This window comes from Lupinus angustifolius, chromosome LG04 (genome assembly GCF_001865875.1).
Source record: "Lupinus angustifolius cultivar Tanjil chromosome LG04, LupAngTanjil_v1.0, whole genome shotgun sequence".
NCBI classification, from domain to species: domain Eukaryota; kingdom Viridiplantae; phylum Streptophyta; class Magnoliopsida; order Fabales; family Fabaceae; genus Lupinus; species Lupinus angustifolius.
In genome coordinates, this window is record NC_032012.1 from 7492253 (window position 1) to 7506496 (window position 14244).

At 33.3% G+C, this 14244-nt stretch overlaps 2 protein-coding genes across 2 annotated transcripts; one reads left to right on the top strand and one right to left on the bottom strand.

Moving 5' to 3' along the window:
• LOC109345418 lies at nucleotides 1395–3129 on the top strand. Its single transcript, XM_019584405.1, has one exon. It carries the CDS (start codon nucleotides 1669–1671, stop codon nucleotides 2851–2853), a length of 1185 nt encoding a protein of 394 aa, XP_019439950.1. The 5' UTR covers nucleotides 1395–1668; the 3' UTR covers nucleotides 2854–3129.
• LOC109345419 (trihelix transcription factor GTL2-like) lies at nucleotides 11048–13763 on the bottom strand. Its single transcript, XM_019584406.1, has 2 exons — nucleotides 13137–13763; nucleotides 11048–12508 (listed from the first exon to the last, which is right to left on the bottom strand). Exons 1-2 carry the CDS (start codon nucleotides 13529–13531, stop codon nucleotides 11104–11106), a joined length of 1800 nt encoding a protein of 599 aa, XP_019439951.1. The 5' UTR covers nucleotides 13532–13763; the 3' UTR covers nucleotides 11048–11103.

Genomic DNA, 14244 nt, shown 5'->3' on the forward strand with positions numbered 1-14244 from the left:
GAGTATGAGCATGGATCTTGAATCAGTGGCTTGGTCATCGCCTTGGGGAGTAATTGGGAATGAGCCAACAAAGGTCGTTATTCTATACTTGGGTAGTGAAACGTCTTTCGCAACTAGAGGAGAATGCGATTGCTGCTCGTGGGGTGTAACCGGAATCGTCGGCCAAAGGAGACATGGTTCGCGCATTGGGGGATGTAAGTTGACCACCGCCAATTGGGATGTGGTTGACTCCTCTGGTGGATGAACTTGACCACTGACCTTGGGGAACGTGACCTTCGCTTTTGGGGGACTCGAGTTAGCCGCTGACGAAGGTGGAATTAACCGTCGCCTTGGGTTCTGGTCTTTATTTGCTAAGCGAAGTTTTGTTACTCAGGAGGCATGTTTGTGGGTGCTTCCTCTATTTGGATGGTAGGGTTTGTTTGATTTCGAGTGGTCACCATGGTGTAGGTAAGCCACAAACGGCGCTAATGTTATTTTGTGGTTGATCAGATTGGTCGGACTGGACATGCGTGCGATAGTTCTTCTGATATCTAAACGTAAGTAGACTTGGACCTGTCGGTGGAGGTACCTAAAAATGTTCTTCAACAATCAAGTCAGTGTGATACTAGAAAGGAAATGATCGGGAGCAATCAATGAGAGGCAAAAAGTAAGTAGGGAATAATAATGACAATAGAAGTGTGATGAGTTCTAAGTGATGATAGGTAGATTAAGATGAGTTAAATGATACTTCCTGTTGGGGGAACCCCTATTTATTGTGGTTGAGGTGGATGGTAACATGGCTCTATAGGGTACTATTGGCATGACCGACCATTCTGACTTGTATGGGGCTGCTTTTCCTATGCCAGACAGCTTTGGCATGGCTATACTCTACACATAGTTGACTTATAACATGTGACAGGTCTAGTAGCCATATTTCAGTATGTCCTTGTCATATGGCATGAGGGTATGTGGGATTTGTAGGCGGTCTGACAAGTGGGATGTTAGGGTAGTGGTCCCAGAAGTTGCACATCATGTCCGAGCAATTGTAAGGCATGTGGTTAAGGCAGCTCGACCATGTCTAGTTCTTAGTCGATCGAGAATAAGGCAGCTCGACCAACATGGAATGCTCGGTTGACCGGGTGGTGCAACATTGTCGGGTAGGAAATAACACAACTTAGCCAACATGAGATGCTTGATCGACCAGATGGAGCAGCATGGTCATCCAAGAAATAACACAACTCATCTAACATTGGATGCTTGGTCGGCTAGGTGGAGCAGCATGGTCGGCTAGGAAATAACACAACTCAGCTAGCATGGGATATTCTGCTCACCTACTTGTATGACTCCATTTTTTGGACATTAAATTGGACCGGGATGTATTTAATTAGAATAGGGTGTCAAAAATTACAGCCAACATGTTATAATTTCTAACCTTAAACCCTGTTCATCTCTTCTTGTTGGGACCGGCTCTTTGCATCTCAGGTCCCATCGACAAGCCGGAACAAAACAGAAAATAACATCAAACTTTGTTGTTTTCACCTTTCTCGGTAAGTCCTGAATCACTGTTTTCGTGTTGAGTTTGCACTTTTTCTGTCTTGAGTTTTGTTCTTTCTCTCTTCAAGGTTCACTATTCAGTGATAAAAGGGTGAAACTGTATTATTCAGGTGCAAATTAGATTAATGAAATCAAATGATTCATAGATTTTTCATTGCAAGATTAACTGCATCATTCATTCAGCGCAACCGCGCCCATATCCAATTGGGTTCTCTGCTATCACACAATGGTTTCATTTTCTTTAACCCATTCACCTCAGGCTCTTCTTCTAAACCTGAATCACAATCAAATCAGCACAAAGCTCGCACCTTTACTGTTTCTTACCTCATCAACTCATGTGGGCTGTCTCCTGAATTGGCTCTCAAACTCTCCAAAAGGGTTAAATTGAAAAACCACGATGGCCCAAATGCTGTTCTTGATCTTCTAAAGAGTTATGGTTTTTCGAAAACACAGTTATCTATCTTTATCAAGAGATTACCTAAAGTGCTTGTAGCTGAACCTGACAAGACCCTTCTCCCGAAACTCAAGTTCTTCGAATCTATTGGGGTTTCAAAAACTGACCTCCCCAAAATCCTCATTGGAAACTCTTCATTATTAACAATAGGCTTGAAGAACAACATTATCCCTCGGTATAATGTCATAAGGAGTCTCGTTCGCAGCGATGAGGAAGTAGTTTCAACTTTGAAGCATGGGCCGCGGTACTTTCACGGGTATGAGGTAATAAATGATTCAGTTCAGAATGTAGAGGTTTTGAGACTGCTTGGCTTGCCTCAAAGTTCCATCTCTCTGTTGGTAACCAATTTCCCTAGTGTAGTGTTTATGAAGCATTCAAGGTTCAATGAGGCTGCTGAGACGGTGAAAGAAATGGGGTTTGATCCTACGAAAACAAATTTTGTTATAGCACTTCAAGTATTCGCAAAGATGGATAAGGCAATGTGGAATGCGAAATTAGAGGTTTTTGAGAGGTGGGGGTGGTCCAGAGATATCTGTCTATTGGCTTTCAAAAAGTATCCACAGTATATGATGGTTGCAGAAAAGAAGATTATGAAAACACTTGGCTTCTTGATGGAGAATATGGATTGTTCCTTAGAAGACATTGCTCGATGCCCAGCGATTTTGAACCGTAACCTGGAGAAGACATTAATCCCTAGATGTGCAGTTGTTAAAGTTTTGAAGTCTTGTGGTTTGGTAAAGAATGATTTGCTCATAGGTAGCTTTATGCTGATTTCTGAGAAAACTTTTGTGGAGAAATATGTGACCCGATTTCAGAATAATGTGCCTCTACTGTTGGACGTGTATGAAGGTAAAAAGTTAGATTGATCATTGGAATATACTTTACATTGATTTTAAATTACGGTTTTGGTGGTCTTCTGGACACAATTTTGACCATAGCAGTGCCATTCAATTTGAAAAACTCTTCAAACTTTTAAATTTTTAGTTAGTTGTTCTTGATTGCAGAATTTTACTAATCATTTTCTATGATTTTCATTTTATGCTGGTAGTTTTAATGGTTCAGAATCCATCATTATGTAACTAACGACACTCTCAGGATACATCCGATTTCAGTGATCATGGTTGTTTTGTACTTTTGTTTGATTTGAGTTAGCAGGATACATTGAATTTATTCACTTATTTTTTCTTCATCCAACTATCCAAGAGTAAGATTGATGCATTGTCTTGTTCTCTCTGTGATTTAGGTTGTTCACTATTGTGGTGGGGTGGGGGGTGTAACGTGTTTAAATATACAAGTATAAGTTAATACTTTTGTTGTTAACTTTAAACGCCTTTAGTTCCTTACCCATAGTGTGACGGAATACTTTTGGTAGTACCAAAAATATGTCTTTTGTGTGAGGTTTCTAATTTTTAGCATATGGAGAAGACCAAGCACCATGCATATTTGCTTCTGGCAGGCCTGTCTCGGTGCCTTTAAGTATTCTCTAGTGAAGAACTTCTGTTATAATGTTCTACAACTATTTCCATATTGCCCCTTCAGCTGAAATTTCCACTTTTTTTGGGCTTGTTTTACAAGTAGGATAAAAATAAAGAACGAAACAGGGTGAATTGTAATTATGCAGTGCTGATTACAGTAAAGCAAGTAATGACAACACTGCAATAATAATGGGATGGCCGTAGGGTACATACAATGTGTATATTCATCTTATGCTGATGACTGAACCTCATCTTTCTTTTATCTTTTGTAGACTAACGTTATGCAAAAAAGCTTATGCTCAAATGATGACTCAGAAAACTGGGCTATATTATACAAGCTAATAAAATGAGGCTATTATTATTACACAAAAAGAACTCTGGATTCACCAAACAAATGATACCATAGCAGTGATTGAACCATGGAAGAAAGATTGAGCTTGCTGGGGGAATACACAAACAAACATACCTTCATAATTGCTGAACCATACATAAGATCTGCTCCCTCTGGCTGGTGAATCCTGAGATTTAATTCTCCTAAACTTTATTTAAAATGCATAAAAATGCCAAGTCTTGAAAGAGAGTACTAGTGGGTTAAGGGAATCCCTGGTGTAGAAAAAATGCATAGAAAGAAAAAAAAAATGTCCGTTTGAACCAAACACACCACAAGGAATAGAGAAGTGGGACAATGGAGAATATTTTCTGTCACACAATGTTTTTTTGGATACTGTTAGGAACTAATCTTTTTTAAGTTATGTGGTTGTCTCTTTCAAAGAGTGTCTAACTTTTGACATTTTAATCATTCTAATGATTAGTAAAGTCTTATATCACTAAACAAATGTCTTGTTGATTGTCACACAATGTAATGTGGCAGTCCATATGCTATGAGTTATGATCGGTCAGAAAAAATATTTAATAGTTAAACATTTAAAATAAATATTTTTTTAACAGATTGATACAATTTTTGAGACAAGATATGTACTCTCATGGATACATTGGCGTGAATTTGGGCTTGCTGACTTGAAAATGTATCTAATGGGTGGTTGACTTTTGTGTAAGAAAAGTAAAAGCATATATGGTGGATGAATGATGGAGAGAGCAACACATGCAAGTGCACATGCACGTGCACGACTCATACTCAGAAAAAACAGATGGAACAGAACACAGAGGAAGCAGCACATGTGACATGAAGTGCAAAGTCTGATTGCACAGATAGCTGTGGGACCCATTAAAGCCTTAGATATGCTTGCTACTATCGAAAAAAGACAATAAAAACGACCAATCATACAACTCCCAAACAACCCACACAAACAACAATATCTTTTCCTAGATCTTTGATCTTGCCATTCTTCATATGAAGCATTTTGTATCAAACAATTTTATAATAACAAGTCCATTAAACCAAAACATGGAGAGTATATATCAATCCTAAATTAGATAGAAAAAAATTCAACTACATACATCAACACCCGGGTTAAGCAATGTACACGTGTTGAATGTAAATCAGCAATCAAATCATTATCAATTATTCTCGATCATTATTGAGTTTTCAAAAAAAAAAAAACAGAAATGAATAGTTAGTATTTACACTGACAATGTATGAATATTATACTCATTTTTTATTGTAGAACAAAAACATATCATATATCATTACCAATTGAATCAGCGAATGATTAAGCACATCAAGTTTGGACTAAACTGTTTTAGTTATTTCATACTTTATTGTTTACGGCTATGACAATCGCCTTCCTTACAGGTTGTGTTGTGGGTTTTATTTCTATTTCATTTTATTATTAGAACAGTTTTCAGATCTGGTCTGAATTGGACAAATCGAAAATGGAATAGCTAATTCAAAACATCAACCCTCGGAATTACTATTTTCAATTAACAGATATATATTTGGAAATGGCCTAATTGAACATATCATGATCCAAAACATATAAAACTTTTTTTAACATACTAACTATTTGGTTTCAAACTTATAACTGAAACTTATTATATCTAATTGAAAATAAAAATGTGGAACAAATAGGAGTATGTAGTGCAAATTAATATCCAATAAGATTTATAGTTCAATTCACCCCTTATCATTTTACTTATTCAATGTTTTACTAGTGGAAGTTAAAAAAGAATAAAAGAAGTAAGCTAATATTAGTATAATACTTCCTTTTAGTTTGTTTATTTATTTATATGATAAATAAATTCAATTATGTTAGCTTCCATGCGTTTCGTACTAGGTTTCATGCACAGAGACATTGGAGGCATGGTTTGATCATAGATAGAAAAATGTATACATCCATAATATATGAGTTTTATATATTGACATTACATAATTTACTATTCATTTTTAATTATTATTGACTATTCAAAAAAGTAATACAAATAAGTAGTGAATAATGTATTGACTATATATAAATTTTTACACTACTTATATATAAATGTTCACATTGAGAGAGTGCATAGATATTGTACGACTCTAGGACATGAAGTTCATTGGGCTGTCTGTAAATGATGTTGAAATATATTGTATCATGTAAATAATAGTGTATGTGAATATGTGAGATTGTATGATTGGGTTAGTTCTAACTCTAGTGATTAGCTTCTAAGAATAAAAGGATTAGTTGGAGTTAGTTAGTTTTGTTATGATAATTAGTTTTCTATCTTTTATATAAAGGATTCAATGTAATTTTGTATTCAATCCATTCAATATCCAATAAATAATATTTTCTCCTCTCATCTTTCTTGATTCATCAAGAAATATTTTTCATGCCTCCTACCATTTTAACATGGTATCAGAGTGATAATTATTGTTTTGATCGCTTCCGCTTATGCCTTTCATCTTCTTCACTTTGTTGCTGCAATCTTTACATTGGTTGTTGATTGCTCACATTTGAGTTTTGGTACATATAATGGTGGCTGTAATTCAACATCTATGATTCTTGCATATAATATTTCTAAAAGTGGCTTAGAAGAGAAGTTTGCAGTAGTTGGTGGTTCTTCTGCCCAGTTCTTGGATTCCATGGAGATAAACAGCAACAACAAAAAAAAGTTGGAAACATATACAGTCTTCCAGAGACATCTCATCCAAGAGCATGAACTTTACACTCACAAGGATCCATCACAAAACCCTTTCTCATTCTTTCTTCAAGGTGAATTTTTGTTTACAGTTTGGTACTTACTTGGGTGAATATGTGATCTGCCAAGAACCTCTCCACCTCATACTCAACGTTCTTTTACTCACAAACTCTATGGTGGTAGAATCCTAGCAATTAGGTTTATCAAAAATTGCACCATGTTTTCTATAGTTCTTTCCAGGTTTCTTCTTCTTTATCATTTTCTTCAAGTAATTAATCATGGGTGTGCCATCAAATATTTTTGCATTTCCTCAAGAACGTGCATATTTACGAAAGAGAGGCTTTGGGTGTACTTCCACCATTTTATGAAGATACTGCTAGAGCTATGATTGTTATACATGTTGAGGATGCATCCAGAAGTCCTGATGAAGGGACTTAGAAAATGGTTTGATGAGATTTCACTTCTGAATCAAGTTCAAGAAAGCATTAACGCATTCTCATATTACCCTCAATTTCACTCATACTCTATTTTATTCACCCCTCTCATAAACGCACAACATTATTATAGTGTGTTTACACATCTTTGAAGCATCTCATTAGGATCAAGATTCTGATCTGTTCTCTCTCTGTTTCATCATCAATGGTTGGTTCGCTTCTGTCCATGATAGTTAAGCTCATATATAACTTCTGTCATGGATGATTAAGCATTGGATGGGTAGCTTCTGTCCATAGTGGTTAAGCAAAGATATAGCTTCTGCTACGGATGGTTAAGCATTTGATGATATAGCTTCTGCCGTGGGTGGTTAAGCGTTGTTATTACTTCAAATCAAGCTTCAAATCAATTACAAGCTGGGAGTTCAGAATATTCACTCTCCAACTTGAGGGGGCTATTGAAATATATTGTATCATGTAAATAATAGTGTATGTGAATATGTGAGATTGTATGATTGAGTTAGTTCTAACTCTAGTGATTAGCTTCTAAGAATAAAAGGGTTAGTTGGAGTTAGTTAGTTTTGTTATGATAATTAGTTTTCTATCTTTTATATAAATGATTCAATGTAATTTTGTATTCAATCCATTCAATATCCAATAAATAATATTTTCTCCTCTCATCTTTCTTGATTCATCAAGAAATATTTTTCATGCCTCCTACCATTTTAACAAATGACATGGTTTTTAACCAAGGAATTTTGATGTAATGGGGATAATAGAACTTACTTTTATAAGGTCATGGCATTGGTTCATTAGTGATGAGGAGTCGCATGTAGCTTTGTGTTGGAATTGAGAGCGCAAATCATATATGTTTATTTATCGGATAATAAGTGAAACAAGTATATGAGTTATAACATTTTATTGTCTCAAAAACTTTAAGATATGAAGTTTATAATGAGAGAGATTTCTTCACACAGTAACTCATATATTAATCTTTTCTGGTTAAGTGTGAGTTACTATCATTTAAATATTTAGTTATTCTTCCATTTCCACCCTTCTTCTCGTTATATTCATAACAATGGGTGTGCCTGTGGTCTCAAAAGAATAGTACTGTAATTAGTAATGGGTGGGTTAATCCCTCAAATCCCCACTATGCCCGCCCAATAAGAGTTCTTAGAATCTGGGGATAAAGGCGTGAAAAGAGAGAAAAAGTAGTATGGCTACACATATAATATATTACATTTGGAAAAAATTGTATTTATATTTTTTGGTGTTATTATTTATGATTAAATTTTAATTAAAATTGATTTTTATGCATTAACAAAATTATATTAGTTGTTTCTATATATATATATATATATATATATATATATTTATTTACACACAAGTCTTTTCGTGGAAAGATATGAAGATTGTGTATCAAATTGAATTAATCGATGAGCAAAACAGAATAACTAGGATGTTTGGCACAAAAATATATGTGCTGTATGCCATAGAAAACTAACAATATAATCCAAAGTATGGGGCCGCACTCTGATGGGAACTCTATAATTACTATTCTATTATAAATTTGATTAAGAAAACTAGAAATAACTATTTATTCTCAAATTTATAAAAAACGTCAATATTTCAAAAACACCCATATTAAAAATTATATAACTCCATTCATTTCTCTGTAATATAATTTCAAAATCATATTTTGATATGATGGAAGTAATAACTATAAAGTGAAAGTATTACGAATATATTTGTATAAATTATTTAATAATACCTACATATTATAAAATGACTTTATAATTAGTGATAAAAAACTTAAAATATGTCTTATAAATAAACATAGTGGGTATCATTTTAATATGGAAATGCTAATAAGTATCGAGTGTATTGTTTAAATATTTTATAAATAGGAATCTATATTGAAGCATGATATATTTAATATTTTGAACATTTTAAAGTTGTTGTTTTTAATGTAAACTTTCTTCTATTCTTGATGAATCCGAAATAATGTCCATAAAACAATTGTTTGTAGGACCTTTCAAGTTTTAGGGAAACTAATGAATTTATTTTGGAAGTTCCTTTTTATTTTCAAGTTGGTTCAGTAATATTTTTTTATTAGTTTCGTATGTTATCCTTTATTTTAAATTCGTCTTATAGTAAAACACTATTGAATTTTTAAGGTTGACGGTTTGATTCATAAGAGCGATACTATTAAATATTACAATACATGATATTAAAATTAGAGGAACAAAACAAATATACAGCTAAGTTGACAGTGGTAGAAGCTGGTTGATGAAATGATACTTTTTAATTGGATTGAAGCACAATAGAGTTAGTGGTTTTGGTTTGATGAGGCCAATAATGACAATAGAGTAGTAAGGGCAACAGTAGTGAAAGTAGAGACAATGGTGAACGGATGGTAGTAACTGAGATGTGGAGACAAAATAAAAACGATGACATGGTGGTTGTGTGGCGGCAACAACTACGGGAGCGGCAATGTTCAACAAAAGCACTTTTAGTTGCGAAATTGTAATTTTTAGGGTGAAGACTAAAAGTTTATATAAAATTTAAATGAGTTATATTATAATTCCATGGCATTTATACAAATTATAATTCCATTGTGGATAAACACCAAAACATGATACGTAATTCGTACAACCTAACCTAATTTTGGGATGGCAACAAGTGGAATCAGACATGAGCAGTGCTTTTCTATATAAATACTCCCATTATTTACAGGTAGTCACACGAGTAATGGGTATTTGCAGGTACTTTACAAGTTTTTAAGTTTCAATATATATTTATATATTTTATAATAATCAATACATATAAAATAATTATTACATGAATAATAAAATTGTAAACCTATTAAATTTATCATATATTTACATCACTAAAATTCATTATAAAATAATACAAAAATAAATAATATATAATTATATAATAGTAATAAAAATGTAATATATATAAATTATTTAATTAAAAAATAAATTTATAAATATATGGGTATATGAGACAAGTATTATGATACCCACTCCTATCCATAAACTATTTTTACGGATACTTGTTGCAAGTATTTTAACTAGTACCTACATGATTAGTATTTTTGTCATCCTACTCTAATTCCAACTTTCATTTTCTAAACATGGGAAGATGACAAAATTACGGTTCCTACCAATTCTAGAATTTGTAAACAGTTTTATTTCTGCTTTGTTTCGTGTATTATTTCCCAATTCTACAAAGTAAAGATTTGTGATTCAAAATCATGTCATATAACCATAAAAACAATTAAAAAATAGAAAAATAATAACTATTTAATTTTTTTAATTGATATAACATATTTTATAATTCAATTACAATTCATAAAATATATATATCCATTGCCTATCAGAACATAACATATTTGATATACCTATCACTATTACTATACTGCATTTATGACCTTCAGCATATTACTGATAATTGATCGTCATGTAAGGTAGCTTACAATTACAAAAAAAAAAAAATACAAAAATTCCTAATTAACTACTTTTATTTTAATAAAATTCATTGCAAGAAATTATAAACAAATTAAACTTGTTTTTCCCGTAATAATTTGATGAAAAGGAGTAAATTATTTTTTGTCAGCTTTTATAATTAGTTCAAGTACCATATCTAAGAATGTCTTAAAGAATGTCTTTCAATCTCTCTCTTTAATTTTCACAGGTCAGTGTCTTCCCCATTAAAACATATATGAAAACTAGACCCATTAAAATAAAATATTAACTTGAATATAAAAATTACCCTGACACCGGATCTGGCGGATCAGAAATAATGTTCTCGTTCCTCAAACTGTCGGTGCTCACAAAAAGTCTAAGTTTTTCAAATATAAAAATATATACTCAGATAAAATCCTAGAGGTGTTTTCATAATAAAAATATTATTTCATTGTTTATAAAATGATAAAAGTATCATATTATATAATATTTTCTTTTGTTTTTTCTAATACTTATTTCTCTAAGTAATGGAAAATATTCATATTACATTCAAATCATAAGTTATGAATAAAAGAAATTGAGTCACATTCGATCAAAATAAAAAGAAGCTACAAAAAAAGTTCTACTTTTAATTATTTCATATAGAAAATGGACAAATCAATGAATTAAAACTGATCAAAATCCAAAGAAGGTACTTGCATCAAAGTTTTCTCACCTCCATTATGATCAACACTGTACCCACCAGACCCCACTTGAGAAGACTCAGCTAATTGGCATTGATTTTGATTTTGATTTTGATCTGGTGTAGTCACACTCACCCCCACAGGATTATTTGCTTGTGGACTCAACTGATTTTCTAGCTTTTCAGATTGTAGAACAAGCTTGCCTTGATTATATAGATTACTCAATTGATGGAAGTAAGGACAAGTTCTTGAATCAACTGATCTTTTCTTATTAAAATCTTTTGTTTTTCTGAAGTACTTGTTTATGTTCTCCCACTTCTCTTTGCATCTTTTTGCACTTCTCTCATATCCCAACTCCAACATCCCTTGTGAGATTCTCTCCCACAGTGGTGCTTTGTTTCCTTCCTTCTCTTCATTGTTGTTGTTATTGTTTACACTACTGCACCTGAGATTTATCAGTGCCAACACTTCATCTTTTGGCCATCTTCTCCCAACACCATCTTTCTCAACTTTAACATTTGAGGAAGCTTTATTTGAAACTGAATTTGTATTATTGTGCTTATTGAGATAAGAAGAACTAGGGTTCTGAAGAATTGGAGGTGAAGTAGTAGAAGAAGCATTTTGTAATAATGATTCTTGGCAAGGAATAGAGCTAGGGTTTTCAGCTTCTGAAGTAACATTATTTAGATGATTGAGAACCATATTAGAAGGATTAGGGTTTTGTGATGGTTGGGAGGGAGTAGTGCAAGTATTTGGGTTTGAAACATTTGTTACCTTGTTTTGGCATGAACTAGGAGAAGAAGAAGTGCTTGCTGAGAACTTGTTCAAGAATTCAATTATGTTCGCATGTCTATCACCAGCAATAGCTTGTTCCTGTGCCATAATCTCAAGCTCTTGGTTCATCCTATCCATCTCTTGCTTCTTCCAAGCTTCTTCCCTTGCAAACTTTTCTTCATCTCTCTTCATCATATCTTCGATCAACTTGTTGTGCATCTCTTCTTGTTGTTCCATCATCTTGTGCACAATACTCTCACAAAAACCCTTAAACATCTCAAACCTGTTTAGCCTCTTCCTCTTATGCCTCATGTCCTCCATTGTTTTTTCCACAACCACCTCTTCTTCATTATCATCTTGTTCCTTTTGTTTTGTTGAACCCTCTTCTAGGTCCATGATCTTGTTTTGTTCCTCTTCTATGGTTGTTGGCTTTTCAGTCTCGTCAACTTGATGATTATCACCTTGATTATAAAACTCTTCAAACTCACTAAGAAACCTATAATTATTATTATTGTTCTTGATGTAGTTAATGTTGTTAAAATATCTGCTTTCTTCTTCAAACTTCTCCTTGCAAATCTCTGCACTCCTCTTATATCCAAGCTCTGCTAGCTTTCTGTGCCCATCATAAATAGACATATAATATTAAATCCAAATTAAATAACACCAAACAATAGAAGCATTCATTCTTGTTTAATTATTTAGCCTGTATCAATGTCTTCATTTCAACACGTAATAATAATAGACAAAATAATGTTGCTTTAATTTTCCTTCCCTACTCAGTTCTCAGCAATCTGCTATCCCTAAGCATATTCTGTAACAATAAAAAAATTAAATATTTATTATTTTTTTATTTTTATTTCATTTTGATTAGTCTATCATAGGCTATAGAAGATATTTTGGGACTTAAAATCTTTCTTGATGTTATTAATGACTCAGCCCTGTTTTTTTCTCTCTCTCGTGTGTGTTATGTGTGTCTCACGGTGTGTCAGTGTGACCTAAAGTATAAGGGCACGTGTGAGTTTGTCTACCACATGGAGGTAGCAGCATCATATGATGCAATGCAACCATTTAATCAAATTTTAAGACCATAGCTCATTAGTTTTACTTATATGATTTTTAGATGTTGCATCAAATTTAATAACCAACATGTGTTTGTTTAATTTGATCCATTAACTGAAAACAAGTTATTAGCAACAATAAAATGAGATGATGAAGTAATTAATTAATAATAAAATATGTACCTTGAGACATGCTCCCAAGTGAGTTCTGGGAACCAACTCTCCATGCTAGATCTGATCTTCAAAAGTGCAAGCACTTCATCATTTGTCCAAGGATCAATACTTTGATCTCTTCGATCAATTTCAAAGTTCATTGGCACAGTACTAAGTTCCTTCTCAGCTTCATGCTCTTTGTGGGTAGAAGGTTGTTGGTGTTGGTGGTGTAATTGTTGCAAGGGATTGGGTTGGAGTTGAAGTGGCAATTGATGATGAGGAGAAGAGTTATAAGGATCAAAAGAAGGAAAAATATTGGTTGGTGCAGAAGCAGAAGAAGCATGAAGAGGGAAAGGCAAATGAAGAGGAAGTGAAGTCATTGGTGTTATGAATTGGTGGAGCTGGTCTGGTACTCCATTAAACATGTTTGTGTTTTGTGTTTTGTGTGTAAGAGAGTTTCTCTCCTTCTTTACCTCTCTTATTTTCTGTGCTCACTGTTAAATCAGCAAAATGCTACAAGCAAGTGAAGCAACTTTACAAAACACCAACCCTCTCTCTCTCTTTCTCTCTTTCTATCTTTCTGTCTTTCTCTCTCACTTTTATCAAAGAATTTGTCCTTGCATGCAAGGGAAAAGATAGCCCACCACCACACCCTTTTAGAAGAAAGTGAATTCACCACCCCAAACCAAATTACATATATAATATATAATAATACTCTATATAAAAGTTTTGATTTTGCTTTAACAAGTCAATCGATCCACATTACAATTGATCGTAGTAATCATATCACATCGCAATGATATTAAATTATAATAATGTTGTTGCAATAGGCTGCTACACAACCATATCGGATCACATTTAGGTTGTATGAGGCCGCAATGCAACTGCACCAAGCCGCATCAGAACACACCGATTTTAAAAATATCTTTTTACCCAACAAAATAATTCTGACCATAATAGCCGCAATTTGCATTGCAACGACTACAATAACTACAATCCTAGTAACCATAACCGCAACGACAATTTAAAATATGATCCCTTACAATACTTTTGATGAAGAAAATTTAGGTAACATGTCTCAAAAGTATGTTATATGTTATGTACATATCATATATAAAAGATTAAGTTAAGTGAGTGA